The 17,818-nt window shown below is 33.6% G+C and overlaps 1 protein-coding gene across 1 annotated transcript; it reads right to left on the bottom strand.

The window, feature by feature from the left end:
• Positions 1-1,537: 1,537 nt before the first annotated feature.
• On the bottom strand, positions 1,538-16,954 carry LOC132545007 (protein tyrosine phosphatase domain-containing protein 1-like). Its single transcript, XM_060208670.1, has 13 exons — positions 16,876-16,954; positions 16,287-16,446; positions 14,636-14,716; positions 10,566-10,684; positions 10,132-10,153; positions 9,615-9,721; positions 8,738-8,825; positions 7,777-7,866; positions 7,174-7,273; positions 5,741-6,226; positions 4,766-4,867; positions 3,992-4,075; positions 1,538-1,855 (listed from the first exon to the last, which is right to left on the bottom strand). Exons 1-13 carry the CDS (start codon positions 16,952-16,954, stop codon positions 1,538-1,540), a joined length of 1,836 nt encoding a protein of 611 aa, XP_060064653.1.
• Between the last annotated feature and the right edge of the window lie 864 nt (positions 16,955-17,818).

Raw genomic sequence — 17,818 nt, 5'->3', positions numbered from 1 at the left:
ATAAGTCAGGATTTCATATTAAAAATTCACAACAGGGTCTACTTATGTTGTTATAGAAAGAGTACACCTCAGTTCACTATATAAACAAATACATAAAATATTCAATTTGTGGAAATTCTATATTGATCTACCTGTAGCTACACAAACAGCTCAACCATGACTGAGCAAAAAAAGGTTTGCTTTTTATTAGCCAAACTGTATAAAATACATTTGTGTATATTTTAAAATTAACAACAAAGAAGCCAAAAGAAGCAACAGAATTCTGATCCCAGCAGAAATCATAGATGAACAGTGTACAGACCTGTGTATTTATCCAACACTCTGCATAAAATGTAGGACAAAGTCAGCGAGTTCTGGACTCCCCCAATGTACTATATTTACCTGGTAGACAGTCTAATTTCGTATTGGTACAGAGTATTTCCACCAATTTAAAGCAACATCAAATGATTTTTATTTGTTCAGGACGTTTTCTATTTCATATATTTAGAATTGATATCAAATGTTAAAACCTTCGCACATTAATATTTTAATCAATATAATTATACAACAGAAATCCCTAACTGTTCATAAACAGTCTGGATATGTAAATTATTACGTCATTTATGATAATGCATGCCCAGAATACATACCACCTGTAAATAAATGTCTGAAAAACAGGTGTTTACGAACTGTGTCACAACTGTTCCTGTCATTTGTCTCCACCATCATATATTTGTGTTTACAAATGAACTGCCTTGATTTTAAAACTGCCATGCGATGTTTTCAGTTCTATATTTGAGAAAAGTTTCTTAAATAAGTTGAGTGGTCAAGCTAGATACTGAAAATCAATGGTGAATATTCGAATGGCATAGAAACATAATGGGACGTGTATAAACATGTACGATTAATTTAAAAAATGTTTTTACTGTACGTCGCTATAAAAGAGGTCAGAAAGATTTCTAAAAAGGTGCAAAACAGCCAGAAATTGGTGCAAAACACCCCTATAATATACTATAACATAAACAAGATGGGTCTTACTGAGTTAACTTTTTTTTAAGCATTATGGTCCCCTAACATTTAGAAAATGTGGAAATTTTAAAAGGAATTTTACATTACAAAAAATGAGAAGATGATTAAAGGTCTTCTTGATATGACAAAGAAATGGAAATGTCTTTGAAATACCTACACACCATAATATAGACGTGCTTATAACACAACCAGTAGAAGATTAGAGTGTGACGTTTTGATGACTACACGGTCACACATATCAGACAAATGACCAGTACCATCTCGTACACTACGTACATAAGTGCTAGTACGTTCCACACTGGTAATTGGTCTGATGAAGGTGACTGTGTAGTCATTGTAACATCATACTCTAATCTTCTGCTAGATGTGTTATAAAAACTTCTGTTCTATTGACATTACCAACCTGAAGAAAATTTTCCAAAATATTCCTACACACCATGCTGTACAGCCTGTATGGGCAAAGACAGTTATAATAAATGGATCAGCAACTTTTAAATGGGTGTCAAATTTCCCTCAAAACCATTAGGTATTACTTAGTTGTTGAACGTTGTCTGTCTGAAGACTGCACGAAAGCTTGCAGGTTTTTGAAGAACAGCATGAGATCTCTAGCTACGTTTTGCTTCATGTCATTCCAGTGATCACGACAATTCTCACGGTCATCATTACTGTCTCGTGTCGACATGGCCCAGGAGCTCTCCGTCGTACTCATATAGTCAGTATTTGCAGTTACCCATTGTTGAGTCAGATAGGACATCAGTTTCTCGTAGATCTTTGCCTCAACATCCTCACTGACAGGTCGCAGTTTCTCTATCACCTTCACCATGTATAGGATAGTGTTTCGAGAACCCTGTTAGTAAAAAATACATCACTTAGGACAAGCTGTAAAAACATTTTTTTAATGTGCTTTGGTTGAATTTTCTGTTGTAATGTTTTGAATTATTTCACCTCTAGAGAGTCAAATCTTGAAAAAAAACAAGATAAATGGGAATAAAAATAGACATTATAATAATACATGTATTGGAAATGAATTTCAAATCATACACATGTAGTTTTATAGGATATGCATGGCTGAAGCATATTAAGTAAGGAATAGTATACACCTGTCAAATGCCAAAGAAACAATCTGAATTTGTTGTATTGAAAAGAATATAGATATAACACTGGTAATAATGAGTCAAATGTCAAGAGAGATAACAGCACGATATGTTAATGAATTCACAAAATACACATTATTGTATGGAAAGGACAAATTATAGGGATCAGTGCCTCCTGGCTTTCATCAGAAAGAGTAGGGATGATATCATGATACCTTTAAATGATATAGGGAGTGGGGACACATGAATGCAGGGTGATTAGAGATGTACAATATAACCTGAATAAAGTGGCTCCTGTCTTATTCAGATCCCTGTTGATACTTTCCTTCATGTTTGGTCCTAGTATCTTCTTTTTTTTTAATTCCGGCAAAACTAATCTACAACTTTTTTGTTTTAGTTGCCAATTTATTTAGAAAATGATAGCTGAAATAACCAAGACAGTTCATGAATAAACATGGATTCTGGTCACATTGTACTAGATTATGAGAAGCCATATAAGTAATTAAGCTGTGATTTTAAACCTTGGCCTCTGATGGTCCAATGACATTCACTAGACCACAAATATCTCACTGTACATGTACACATCCTGAACAAATTTTGCAACAATTTTGAAGAAAGAAAAACACAATAAAGAAAACATCTTTGAAGTAACATATGTAATTTTTTTTCACTGTTTGAGTTTAGATTCGGTGAGACTTACACATTGTATTTTGAAAATCAAGATCTCCCAACCCCTATAATCTGGAAACCTCTATTATTAAGAAAGAAGTTTGATAAATGTAGCATTACAATCATAGTGATACTCTCAACCCTTACTTGCTTGAACTTCCGCAATATTTTGTTTTGTATAATGTGTACATGTAAAATTTGAATTGCCTGAATTGCTATCCATTTAGGAATTGACTATAATTCATTTGATGATTTTGATATCTATATTCCTAAATAAATTCTGTCAACAGATTTTTACCTGTATTACTGATAGGATAAAGCTGGTGACACGAACATTGCATTTCTATTTTATTCAAACCTTCAGCTATTTTGTAATGAAGTATTAATTGAAATGTTCATAATTGTACAAAAGGATGCTTATATTAACATTTTTTTTTCTAATTGCTAACTTCAGGTATCAACACAGGCCTGCTACAACATGGACAAAGTGTGGTGATACTGGAACATCCAAGTCATTCTGTGCCATCATAGCCAGCAAGTATCTTTCTCCTCACCATTTATTTATATGGAAGATTAAAATTATTTCATCTAAGTTATGTGTTGTTGTTTGTAACTTCTAGTAAATGCTATATATATAGAGAGAGAGGTTGTTAGCCAAAACGTTGGCTGGAGAAGGGTGAAAATTCATTTTGAAGCAAATTGACAGATTTTCTTTAGTTCATTAAATATTCTTGGGAGTTAAGGTGTTATATCATACCAAATGTTTTAAGAAATAAGAAATCTCTGGACAAGATTAAAATGTTGAGAACAAATTTATGGGAAATAACTTTCTGAAATATTGTCGGATCAAATGTTATTCATGAGAATACAATGCCATGTTGTAGTTTTCAAGCCTACAACCTTTGATAGAAATAGGTTGAAAACTGACGGAAGGGATGTCTGGTCAAGATAATAATTCAGCCCAGCATGCTCAAGGCCCAATATCAGCACCCTTGGCATTTTGGTTATTAAGAAGAAGTTGTTTGAATAGAAAATTTATGCACAACACACTACAACAGATAAAATTAAATGGCTGTGGTATATGTCATCTATCCCCTTCAGATAACCTAAAAATTGAAATCCAAGTTGGGCAGTACATGTGAGTTATGGGGTACTCTCAACACTATTTGATGAACATGTTTATCAATCTTGTGTTACTGTCAACCTCAAGTCCCATATACCTTCTCCAATTTCTGCAGTCCAGTTTCAGGGTCATCTTTATAGGGCAGTATGCTTTTGAGATCCTGGGTCCGTAGAATAGGTTCCTACAAACAAAAATATTAAAAGTGTAACACTTACTCACATACCATATAGATCAATACAATTCTTAAATTAAAATATAAAAAGAGAGAAAACAATTCTACACTTAACATTCAAACAAGAGGCAAAATGGGCCAGCAGAACTCACTTTGTAATCAACACTTTTCACAGATATATTTCACATCCTTGATTTCAGGAATTTAACACTCAAATATCACGATTCTAGACCTTTCAGTCAAACAGAAGAGGTCATTTGAAAGTTGTAACAAATTTGACCACTGTGACTTTGAATAGGGGTCAGATTTCATTCCAGGAACTCACCAGCCAAATTTAAAGATTCTAGATTTTTTGCAGGGAAAAGTACTTGTCTAATATCAAGGACCTATGCTTTTTGGCTATTGAGAAGTTGTTTGAAGGTTCTAACAGATTTGAACCCTGTAACCTTAAACATGAGTCTAGCCATTTCTTTTCACCAACTTTTATGGACTTCATCCCTGGAACCAACCATAGATATCAAGATGCTAGGCGGTAATCAGAAGTACATACATAGTTGTCTAAAGGATTCAACAATTTGACCCCTGTAATTTTGCCTTTAGGTCAAGATCATTTCCTTTTACAAACATTGTTGGCCAAATCCTACTTTTATAAACCAGTGGAGTACTCATTCATTTGATGTAATAATATGTGTTGCATACCTTTAGATGGTCAAGCCACTCCCACAAGATAAGGGAGACAACCCCAGGATCTGTTTCTTTTGCAAGCTCAGCCCATGCATCATCTTTTTCATTAAGATCCGTCTTCAGGAAAAAGAATGAAATTTCTTTTAGTATAAAGAAAACAAAGCTTTATATATGGTTCTATTCTATTTTTTTAGTCAAAAACCTATAAATACTAAAGGGCTTACAAGACAAAACAATAGGGACTTTGGTGCCCACCATTGTTTGATCTTTATTTGCTTACTGAAAGTTGGATCTTTTCCCTTCTTTTGTCTTTTCTTCTCTGTTTTTGCTCTTAATGATGAGACATTTGAACATTCCTTTGCAGAAACAGCAATGATAATTTTTACCTGACAAATCCAAAATGGCCATCTGGAAGCCAATGTGTTTCTTCTGATCAGTCCGAAAATCAAACAGGCACATGAAGAGATCAAAGGAAACATATGTATGAAATTTGAGAGAAATTCTTCAGTACTTCTTAAGAAATAGGGATAACAATCTTATTTAGGTGAAACCAAAAATGACTTCCAGCCATTTTGTTTTTCTGATCAGTCCCATATTCTAACACGCACAACTAGGGACCAAAAGGAACCTATACATGAAATCTGAGAAATCTAAAAACCATTTCTCAAGAAATTGCAATAACAAACTTTCAGAGTCAAAATCTAAAATGGCCATTTGTCAGCCATTTTCTTTCCTGATCAGTCCCAAAATTACATTGGCACAACTATAGACCAAGTGGAACCTACATAAGCGATTTGAGAAAAATAAATCCAGTACTTTTCAAGAAATAGTGTTAACAAAAATTGTTTACAGAGGGACAGATGGACATAGGACCATGGACACAGGGCTATCTGAACAGCCCACCATCTGATGATGGTCGGCTAAAAAAAGAAACAAAAATAAAAGCCAAACAAGCCAAAACAAAATATGAAGCCATTATCAATATCCCACCTCATGTTTATCAGCCTTGTCATACACTTCTTGTGAATATGATGTGGCACCAAGCTCTGCAGCTACATCACCCGGGGTGTACTTCCTTCTAATGTCAATAGATTTTGACTTTGTGACCTCCTCCCCCTGGTCCCCTTCAAGACTTGTGTCTGGGGACAGGTTTCTTGAGCTGGTATCAGACTGATTATCAGCTGGCACTTGCAATGTCTTGAGTTTTTCATCCTTCAGATCTTCCAAAGTGAGACTCCTTGTGCGAGACAGAGGCAGTTTGTCCTTTGGTACCATGATATTCTTACTTGATGATGTAGCCAGTTCATCTAATGATGATTTCGACTCATTACGTGGAAGTCCTTTCACAACTTCTGCTACTGGAATGTCCTTTAAATGTTCTTTATGAACTTCATTTTCACTAGAATTTATAAATCTGGATAAAGAGTTTCCTAGCTGTGCTAGTTCTAGTAGTCTTTCACATGTCACATATATGATCTGTAAAAACAAAGGATTGAAAAGAAGTCCTCAATGGACAGACAAAGCGGCAACCAAATGCTTCCCCAAAAATTTTTGAGAAGCATAAAATGAAAAGGAAATCTCTAAGCCTAGAAATCTTATCAGATCTAAACCACTTATATAAATGTTTATATACAGTGACTAGATCAGTCTACTAATGCAGTATTTTCTGATTTTTAAATAACAAATTTAATGCTGACATATTGATAAATGAACATATGTACAAAATTTTGCATATTGTTTGCTGAACATACAACTTCAAAATGTACTGACAGCACACCTGGATAAAAATAAACTTTCATTCAATAACACTGTCTCACAATCTGTACATATCTGATTAAATTCAGCATCAAACCTCGGTTATAAACCGAATGTTTCATTTGAAATTTGTGTCAAAGCTATTTTACAGTTACAGTAGTTAACATGCCATAAGCTATCAATAGCCAACATAAACACCTGATACCAATTCTGATTCAAAGTTGGTATAGACTTATTACACAGCGGGACGAGGAAATAGGATTTGTACTACTGAAAACATATAACTCTGTGTAGATGGGCCTTCGGCATGGACTTAATGGCTCATAAATACAGAATACAATCATTTTTGTTAATATTCCTTGATGATGAAAATTTCCTAAATCATACATTTTTCGGTAATAGATAGGAATAATTTCTATAATGTAATGAATCAGATGATAGCTTGAGTGTGCCTAGGTTACAACAGTTGTACCAGATTGAAAACGTGTATAAAACTATTGAAAAGTATGATGTTAGGGCTCACCTATAAAACAATATAAATCAGAAGGATATTAATCAGACTATCTGGTCATTCATTTATAATAACAGGCATACATAAATGATCTGATACAAGGTCTTTGCATCTTCCATTTCTTTTGCTTTTGAAAGTAAAATACTGAGATGCTTACTTTTGGCACAAACTTCAATTTCCTAGCTTCATATCCATGTAACATATGTTTCTGTCTGTTTAAAAAGTGGAGTAGTGTAAATTCATGAGTGTCTTTAGCCCTGGAAAATATGAATATAAAAAATAATTCAACAAGGTATCAAAAATTATATATAAATCAATAAAACATCACAGATAATTATAATCAATAAAAGATCACAGATAATTATAATCAATAAAACATCACAGATAATTATAATCAATAAAACATCACAGATAATTATAATCAATAAAATTTCAACTAAATGTCAAAGATAAAATACAATTAAATAGCACATAATAATCAAATTCTAATTCAGCGAAACATAAAATATATATATATATACATATAAATATAATTCAACAAAATATTAAAAAATTAATATATTTCAAAAAACTTTTTCAAAATAAAATATAATTCAGTAAAATATAAAAAATAAAGTAAAATTAAACAAAATATTAAAAATTAGATATAAGCCTGCAAAGTATCACAAATGAAATATGATTCAACAAGATTTGAAATAAAATATAATTCAGTAAGATGTTATCATGTGATATCATAATCTAGGTAGAAGTGGATACTTACTTTGATGCAAAAACAATTCTAAATGGTTTCAAATAGGCATCAAACTCCTGTATAATTTCCATCTGTCCTCGTGTTTGTATAGAACTTGGCCTTAAAGAACAGATTAAAGCAATATCAAAAACTATGTAACTGCCAAAACATCAGATGAATACATAAAAATGAAGATTTTAAAAAAATGGAAGACAGGATGAATAATACTGGCATAATAATTGGATTGTGTTTCAAGTAATAAAATAAAAATCCTGTTCATTCCAAATACAACTTCTAATTTCATTACATACAGAAAGTAAATAGATGTTACAATTTTAAACTATCTACTAGATCCTGTATATAGTCTGGTAAGGTTTTCATAAAAAACATCCTGATGACTTGTGAGGACCTCCTATATCATGTGGTAAAATTTACCTACCTCTGAGATCTAACATAGTGGATGTCAGTGTTACCAGAGATCTAAGTCCTCGGGGCCATCATTACTTACCTCTGAGATCTAACGTAGTGGATGGCAGTGTTACCAGAGATCTAAGTCCTCGGGGCCATCATTACTTACCTCTGAGATCTAACGTAGTGGATGTCAGTGTTACCAGAGATCTAAGTCCTCGGGGCCATCGTTACTTACCTCTGAGATCTAACATAGTGGATGTCAGTGTTACCAGAGATCTAAGTCCTCGGGGCCATCATTACTTACCTCTGAGATCTAACGTAGTGGATGGCAGTGTTACCAGAGATCTAAGTCCTCGCAGCCATCATTACCTACCTCTGAGATCTAACATAGTGGATGTCAGTGTTACCAGAGATCTAAGTCATAGTGGCCATCGTTACTTATCTCTGAGATCTAACATAGTGGATGGCAGTGTTACCAGAGATCTAAGTCATAGTGGCCATCGTTACTTACCTCTGAGATCTAACATAATGGATGTCAGTGTTACCAGAGATCTAAGTCCTCGGGGCCATCGTTACTTACCTCTGAGATCTAACATAATGGATGGCAGTGTTACCAGAAATTCTGTTTGTGAAGACTAAATAGGTTGCTATCATCACCCCTGTTCGTCCTGCAACCAGCAGAAATCGGTACATGTAGGACATTTCATTTTCTTCAACAAAATGTATTTGGAAAGACATCATGATTTTTTTACTGGCAACATAATTCATGTACATTACGTTTTTCTATCACATCAGTTTTTGATGCTGTCAAGGAATCTGTGAAAAGCATGTCATGAAAACTTAATTTTACTGTACTTTAATACACACTAATTAGATACTGTCATAATTTGAAAAGCTGAATACTTATCAAAGTTTACACAGAAAGGGAATACTTCATCACTGAATTTTTTGATAGCCTCTGATGACAAATTAATGTCCTTTTGAAAATGATAACACGATGATGATGATGATGATGATGATGATGATGGTGGTGGTGGTGGTGTTGGTGGTGACAGCTTGGGAGTATCAAGCATGCAAGATGAATGATAATCTACTTGTAAATTAATTTGCTAAAAATCACGTCTTAATATGTTATAATAAAAAATTTGAAAAATTGAAAAAATACCAAGAAAATGATATGTGAGCCTCCATTTTTCAACTTCTGGTTTACTGAATTTTTTTACACAAAAATTTTGTTTTGAAACAAAATAGGCTGATAACTAGTATAAAATTGTCCTAATTGAAACTCAAACCAAGCAAATACGTAAACTAAAATGTTCAATTTGATCTGTTCATTTTTTACCAACTTTCCAAAAAAGATGTTGCCATGCTCAGGTAAATGTTTTCAAACCACATGGATTCCTTCAAACCTTGGCCAAATATTTCAGTTTACTTTGACAGTAATTTAGTTTACTTACCTAGACCAGCATGACAATGGACAGCGACCTTGCCCTCTGATATAGCAAATTGCATGACCTTCACCATGTCAAGTATAGAGCTTAGTGATCCTACACCATAGTCTGGCCTAAAGGCAGAGTAAAATATCAAAGTTTAACCAACATAATGACCTTCAGAGATAAATGTACGACCTTCACCATGTCAAGTATAGAGTTTGCTGACCAAGGTTGTACTGAAGTAGTAAAAATGAAGTTAATCTCTTGAAGGTGACATGAGTAAAAGAATTTTACAGAATGAACTGCCAAGTTTTAAAAATCATTGTGTAACCTTATCAGTGCTAAATTTGAGAGGAGTTTCCTGAACCAAAGAAGTGGTCAAGCTGGACATTGGAAATCAACTGTAAATATCGGGATACCATAGAAACGTAAGCAGAAATGTATAAAACATGTACAACCAGTAATAATATGTTTTTACTGTGATGTCCCTTTAATGTAATGTAGTCCGTGGTCAAACTGCTGAGAATTAATTTATACTTACCAGCAAAAATTGTAGAAATAAACTGAAAAAATAGGGAAAAAACAATGGTTTAGATCCAACAAGATTAACTGAAATCTGCATAAACGCAGGAGAAAAAAATTGTTCGCTTCACAACTTAAGAAATGTGATCCCTAAAATCAGGCCTCAGTATTGTCATATTTTATCTGCCTGAAGAGTTCCTCAGTGTAGAGAAACATGTGTATGTTGTATATATATATACCTATATGATAGTTTTTGTTGGCACTTTAGCAGAAAAGGAAAAGATTGTGGATAGGGATGAGGGCATTATTATGAAATATAGGCTTACTACTAGGTGAATAAATCTGTCAACAAACTGTCAGATGTAAACAGGGATTTTTCTGTCTACATCATCAACAGGTGATTGACTAATTACATTTCTGATTATCAAATACTAGAGTGTTTGATAGACTTACTGTCATTATCCATAAATCTCTGAGGAGTGTAGGAGAAGCCACTACTAGGCAGTACTCCATAGCCACAGTCAGCATGTTCACCCTGGGACTGCATGTTAATGATAGTCCTGATACCCATACTGTAAAATAACAGTTGTACTATATGTACCCATTCTATATTAACAACACACACTAATGTCAATATGTAGTATAATAAATATTTATATGTACACAAACTTTATTATAAAATATACATATACATAAATATATAATTCTGATCTATTGTATAATACAACAAACAGGATACATGTATAGTCCCGATTTACAGTGTCTGTATGTATACATATATAATTTAACTTCTAGAAAACATTGTACATCATCTGAATATATATAAATATACAGGAAATATCAACAGGATAAATTACAGGCTCAAAAATGTTAGCAAAACTAATCTATTGTTCTGTAGCCATAAAATTCTAATCAGGAATAGAGTGTGATGTGACTACTGTATACATATATATATATAAACCAAATCAATTTTCCAGGTTATTGATATCTAATACACATTACAGTTTTAAATTACTATGAACTGCAACACGTACACACAGGATGATCTCACTAACCAAGTGAATACTTTATAACAAACCCCTATCTGCTGGCCATCTTTAAACATACTAAGTGATAAATTATACCTGTTTTGTAACTTGAATTTTAAAAACATCAGCTGTTATTTACTGACTGAGGTGTTATATAGACGTTTACTTGACTATCAGTACATTCTGTTACTTACTGATTGAGGTGTTATATAGATGTTTACTTGTCTATCAGTACATTCTGTTACTTACTGATTGAGGTGTTATATAGATGTTTACTTGTCTATCAGTACATTCTGTTACTTACTGATTGAGGTGTTATATAGATGTTTACTTGACTATCAGTACATTCTGTTACTTACCACTGGTACTGACTTGTCTATCAGTACATTCTGTTACTTACTGATTGAGGTGTTATATAGATGTTTACACTGGTACTGTTGTTATATAGATGTTTACTTGTCTATCAGTACATTCTGTTACTTACTGATTGAGGTGTTATATAGATGTTTACTTGACTATCAGTACATTCTGTTACTTACCACTGGTACTGACTTGACTATCAGTACATTCTGTTACTTACTGATTGAGGTGTTATATAGATGTTTACTTGACTATCAGTACATTCTGTTACTTACTGATTGAGGTGTTATATAGATGTTTACTTGACTATCAGTACATTCTGTTACTTACCACTGGTACTGACTTGTCTATCAGTACATTCTGTTACTTACCACTGGTACTGACTTGATCAGTACATTCTGTTACTTACCACTGGTACTGACTATCAGTACATTCTGTTACTTACCACTGGTACTGACTTGACTATCAGTACATTCTGTTACTTACCACTGGTACTGACTTGACTATCAGTACATTCTGTTACTTACTGATTGAGGTGTTACATAGATGTTTACTTGTCTATCAGTACATTCTGTTACTAAATGATTGAGTTGTTATATAGATGTTTACACTTGTCTATCAGTACATTCTGTTACTTACTGATTGAGGTGTTATATAGATGTTTACTTGACTATCAGTACATTCTGTTACTTACCACTGGTACTGTTGTTATATAGATGTTTACTTGTCTATCAGTACATTCTGTTACTTACCACTGGTACTGACTTGACTATCAGTACATTCTGTTACTTACCACTGGTAGATGTTTACTTGTCTATCAGTACATTCTGTTACTTACCACTGGTACTGTTGTTATATAGATGTTTACTTGTCTATCAGTACATTCTGTTACTTACCACTGGTACTGACTTGTTATCAGTACATTCTGTTACTTACTGGTTGACTTGTATAGATGTTTACTTGTCTATCAGTACATTCTGTTACTTACCACTTGTTTACTTGTCTATCAGTACATTCTGTTACTTACCACTGGTACTGACTTGTTATATAGATGTTTACTTGTCTATCAGTACATTCTGTTACTTACCACTGGTACTGACTTGTTATATAGATGTTTTGTCTATCTACATTCTGTTACTTACCACTGGTACTGTACATTCTGTTACTTACCACTGGTACTGTTGTTATATAGATGTTTACTTGTCTATCAGTACATTCTGTTACTTACCACTGGTACTGACTTGTCTATCAGTACATTCTGTTACTTACCACTGGTACTGACTTGTCTATCAGTACATTCTGTTACTTACTGATTGAGGTGTTATATAGATGTTTACTTGACTATCAGTACATTCTGTTTACTTGACTTGACTATCAGTACATTCTGTTACTTACCACTGGTACTGACTTGTCTATCAGTACATTCTGTTACTTACCACTGGTACTGTTGTTATATAGATGTTTACTTGTCTATCAGTACATTCTGTTACTTACCACTGGTACTGACTTGACTATCAGTACATTCTGTTACTTACCACTGGTACTGTTGTTATATAGATGTTTACTTGTCTATCAGTACATTCTGTTACTTACCACTGGTACTGACTTGTTATCATACATTCTGTTACTTACTTGTACTATCAGTACATTCTGTTACTTACCACTGTACATTAGATGTTACTTACTTGACTGGTACTATAGACTTACCACTGGTACTACTTGAGTACATTCTGTTACTTACCACTGGTACTGACTTGACTATCAGTACATTCTGTTACTTACTGATTGGTACTAGACTTGTTTACTTGTCTATCAGTACATTCTGTTACTTACCACTGGTATATAGATGTTTACTTGTCTATCAGTACATTCTGTTACTTACCACTGGTACTGACTTGTCTATCAGTACATTCTGTTACTTACCACTGGTACTGTTGTTATATAGATGTTTACTTGATCAGTACATTGTTATATAGATGTTTACTTGACTATCAGTACATTCTGTTACTTACCACTGGTACTGACTTGTCTATCAGTGTTACTTACCACTGTACTGACTTGTCTATCAGTACATTACTGTTATCTTACTGTTATTGACTGTTATATAGATGTTTACTTGTCTATCAGTACATTCTGTTACTTACCACTGGTACTGACTTGTCTATCAGTACATTCTGTTACTTACTGATTGAGGTGTTATATAGATGTTTACTTGTCTATCAGTACATTCTGTTACTTACCACTGGTACTGACTTGTCTATCAGTACATTCTGTTACTTACCACTGGTACTGACTTGTCTATCAGTACATTCTGTTACTTGACTGGTACTGATATAGATGTTTACTTGACTATCAGTACATTCTGTTACTTACTACACTATCAGTACATTCTGTTACTTACCACTGGTACTGACTTGTCTATCAGTACATTCTGTTACTTACCACTGGTACTGACTTGTCTATCAGTACATTCTGTTACTTACCACTGGTACTGACTTGTCTATCAGTACATTCTGTTACTTACCACTGGTACTGACTTGACTATCAGTACATTCTGTTACTTACCACTGGTACTGACTGTTTACTTGTCTATCAGTACATTCTGTTACTTACCACTGGTACTGACTTGACTATCAGTACATTCTGTTACTTACCACTGGTACTGACTTGACTATCAGTACATTCTGTTACTTACCACTGGTACTGACTTGACTATCAGTACATTCTGTTACTTACCACTGGTACTGACTTGACTATCAGTACATTCTGTTACTTACCACTGGTACTGACTTGTCTATCAGTACATTCTGTTACTTACCACTGGTACTGACTTGTCTATCAGTACATTCTGTTACTTACCACTGGTACTGACTTGTCTATCAGTACATTCTGTTACTTACCACTGGTACTGACTTGTCTATCAGTACATTCTGTTACTTACCACTGGTACTGACTTGTCTATCAGTACATTCTGTTACTTACCACTGGTACTGACTTGACTATCAGTACATTCTGTTACTTACCACTGGTACTGACTTGACTATCAGTACATTCTGTTACTTACCACTGGTACTGACTTGACTATCAGTACATTCTGTTACTTACCACTGTTTACTGTTGTTATATAAAACTTACTCTTTAAACTGATCTATGATCTTATATTTGTCAATCAGCTGATCAGCTGGTCTGGACATAGCAACAATGTTCTCTGTAATCCTGTCAACAAATCAAAGAATGTGTAACAGTGAGCAGGTTCTTATAGACTGTCAACAAATCAAAGAATGTGTAACAGGGAGCTGGTTCTAATAGACTGTCAACAAATCAAAGAATGTGTAACAGTGAGCAGGTTCTTATAGACTGTCAACAAATCAAAGAATGTGTAACAGGGAGCTGGTTCTAATAGACTGTCAACAAATCAAAGAATGTGTAACAGTGAGCAGGTTCTTATAGACTGTCAACAAATCAAAGAATGTGTAACAGTGAGCTGGTTCTTATATACTGTCAACAAATCAAAGAATGTGTAACAGTGAGCAGGTTCTTATAGACTGTCAACAAATCAAAGAATGTGTAACAGTGAGCAGGTTCTTATAGACTGTCAACAAATCAAAGAATGTGTAACAGTGAGCAGGTTCTTATAGACTGTCAACAAATCACAGAATGTGTAACAGTGAGCAGGTTCTTATAGACTGTCAACAAATCACAGAATGTGTAACAGTGAGCTGGTTCTTATAGACTGTCGAAAAGTCATTGTAATAAGTAAACATGTAGTACACAAGGCACAACATTCAAAATTTAAAATAATTTTTCATTTACATAACTTGAAACTGAAAGCCAAAATAAACATACAAATGATTCTTAAAAGTACATAAATTTAAGATTTCATTTAGTAAACACAAGAATGAAAAAATAATGAGTTCATGCACCTTAATTGTCTTCTAGCTTCACGATATAGATCTTAATATCAGTGTTAGTGGCAACAATTTGGAAAACAAAAGTGAAATTATAGAAACTTGAAACCTGATCTTCTCAGAATGGCTGTCATGGCAGCTATATATCTTCAATTTCAGAAAAAAAAACTTAAATAACAAAACTGAGTCAGAATCATATCAGGATCGTGTTAGGCAAGTTTGAGCTGTCTCCAAAAAGGGAAACTGAAAAGTTTAAAGCAAGTTCAGGAATACCATAACTGCATAAATCGGTTGGAAAATGTCACACATGGCTGCTATGTCTAACTTTTTGCCAGGTTGAAGAATAATTACACTTTGTCAGCCTCTTTTCCTTAATATCTCTGACAAGTTTCAGCTCAAATAGCTGATGCCAGCGGAAAAAGTAAAGTTTGTAATAGGTTTTTCAAGATGGTGACACTGATGACCCAAAAAATAATAAAACTTTAAAGGTCTCTAGAAAGTTAAACTAGATTCTAGAAGTGGATTTTGAGAATTTTGACAGTGGACAATTAGACAGGAAATGCAGAAGACTTACAACGACTGACAAAACACAACGACAACTGGTCGATCAAATATCTTACAAAAGGGTTATATAATATGATTATGATACAACATTCTCCAGGACACTGTTGATTTATTTTGCTGTTCAGTACCATAAAAGGAAGTTAACTTTTTCACAGAAATCAGAAAATATATGAAGTTAAAATATAAAAAATCACATGTAGTGATATATTTAATACTTGATGAGTGTAGCCCGGGCCTGAAACTTCCAATATGTAATCTAACTACTCTATCACATGTTGGGAGCAAAGTCATACTGAGACCATTCTTTATCTTACCAGTTGGAAAAGAGTCCCTTGATGGCCATTTTTTCTTTTGGCCACAAGTCTGGATTACAGTATTTGCATTTCTTTCCTCCACAGAAAATAGCACATATTTTTTCCTGAGAGATCATCCCCCGTGCCTGCTCTGTGAACTTGTTATAGCCTGCCTTTGGGTCTAAACCTACAATCAAATTAAGTGTGTGTAGATTCAGTGAGAAGTTGAACACATATAAGAAATATTTTCATCATTTATTCATTGTTCTTAATGTCAATCAAATATTCATATTGAAGTTTGCTATCAAATTCTGTAACTTCACCATTGTTTATGTTAAAAAGTAACATAGAAGTTAAAATCAAGAACTCTTGAATTTAAAGCTCCAGTTCATGTTAGCAAAAACTGAACAATAGAGTCTTTTTTAAAAGACCTTATACACTTTATGGAATGTATTCATTTAAACGCAATGCATAATAAATATCTATATACCTACATGTAAACCAAATTATTTTTTAAACAAAACAAGTCCAAATTGGAGGTTTTGAGAGATACAGATTAAATTTTTTTCTGTATGTTTCATAAAATATATCCATGATATATTTTACTTACGTGAACTTTGAGCTTGTTCCTCTGTCCAAACCAGTCCTTCTTCCCCAGGATGAGAATGCTCATCTTGGTCAGGCTCCATGTTTCTTATCTTTAGTTCTATATGAGAAAAGACATACATTAATGCTAGATTTACAAAATATAGAAGAAGATGGGGGTGAAGGCAACTTTGTATGTGTCTATATATAGTACAAAGTTAAAACGCTAGACATTTTGATACGACAGAAGTAAGGGGTGAGGGCAACTTTGTATGTGTCTATATATAGTTCTAGGTTAAAATGCTAGACATTTAGATACAACAGAAGTAAGGGTGAGGGCAACTTTGTATGTGTCTATATATAGTTCTAGGTTAAAATGCTAGACATTTAGATACAACAGAAGTAAGGGGTGAGGGCAACTTTGTATGTGTCTATATATAGTTCTAGGTTAAAATGCTAGACATTTAGATACAACAGAAGTAAGGGCTGAGGGCAACTTTGTATGTGTCTATATATAGTTCTAGGTTAAAATGCTAGACATTTAGATAAAACAGAAGTAAGGGGTGAGGGCAACTTTTTATGTGTCTATATATAGTTCTAGATTAAAATGCTACAAATTTAAACATATATATCCCGTATGGCAAAATAGAAATAATAATGTAGGCCAACATCATATGAATTATAAAAGTGCTAATGGACCAATCATGACACTTAAGTCATTGGATTTAAATGTTTATGATCCTTCACACGACATTTTCAGGTGAATAAAATGATATAAGTGTATGCTAGTATCCACAGCCCATTACAATCCCTCAACTGTGTCTTGTACTTCAGCACTGGTTAAGTGGAGGACATTTAAAATTGATCTTTTATAATACTTACTCAGTGTTGTAAAACATATTCATTGCAGAATGCAATTTGTCATTGCTGTTTAGGTCTATGTATCTTCAATATACAATTAGAACCAT

This window comes from Ylistrum balloti, unplaced genomic scaffold (genome assembly GCF_031769215.1).
Source record: "Ylistrum balloti isolate Yb309-2 unplaced genomic scaffold, AGI_CSIRO_Ybal_v1 Utg369818, whole genome shotgun sequence".
Classification (NCBI taxonomy): domain Eukaryota; kingdom Metazoa; phylum Mollusca; class Bivalvia; order Pectinida; family Pectinidae; genus Ylistrum; species Ylistrum balloti.
The sequence above is the reverse complement of the archived record's forward strand: the minus strand, read 5'-3'. Positions and strand labels throughout refer to the sequence as shown.

Excerpts from the sequence above, each read along its gene's own strand:
- LOC132545007 (XM_060208670.1), bottom strand. The coding sequence starts at position 16,954 with ATGGAGCCTGACCAAGATGAGCATTCTCATCCTGGGGAAGAAGGACTG. Across the intron at positions 10,154-10,565 it reads GAGATTTATGGATAATGACA|TTTATTTCTACAATTTTTGC; the intron begins GTAAGTCTATCA and ends CTATTTTTTCAG. Across the intron at positions 7,867-8,737 it reads CATTATGTTAGATCTCAGAG|GCCAAGTTCTATACAAACAC; the intron begins GTAAGTAACGAT and ends CTGTTCTTTAAG.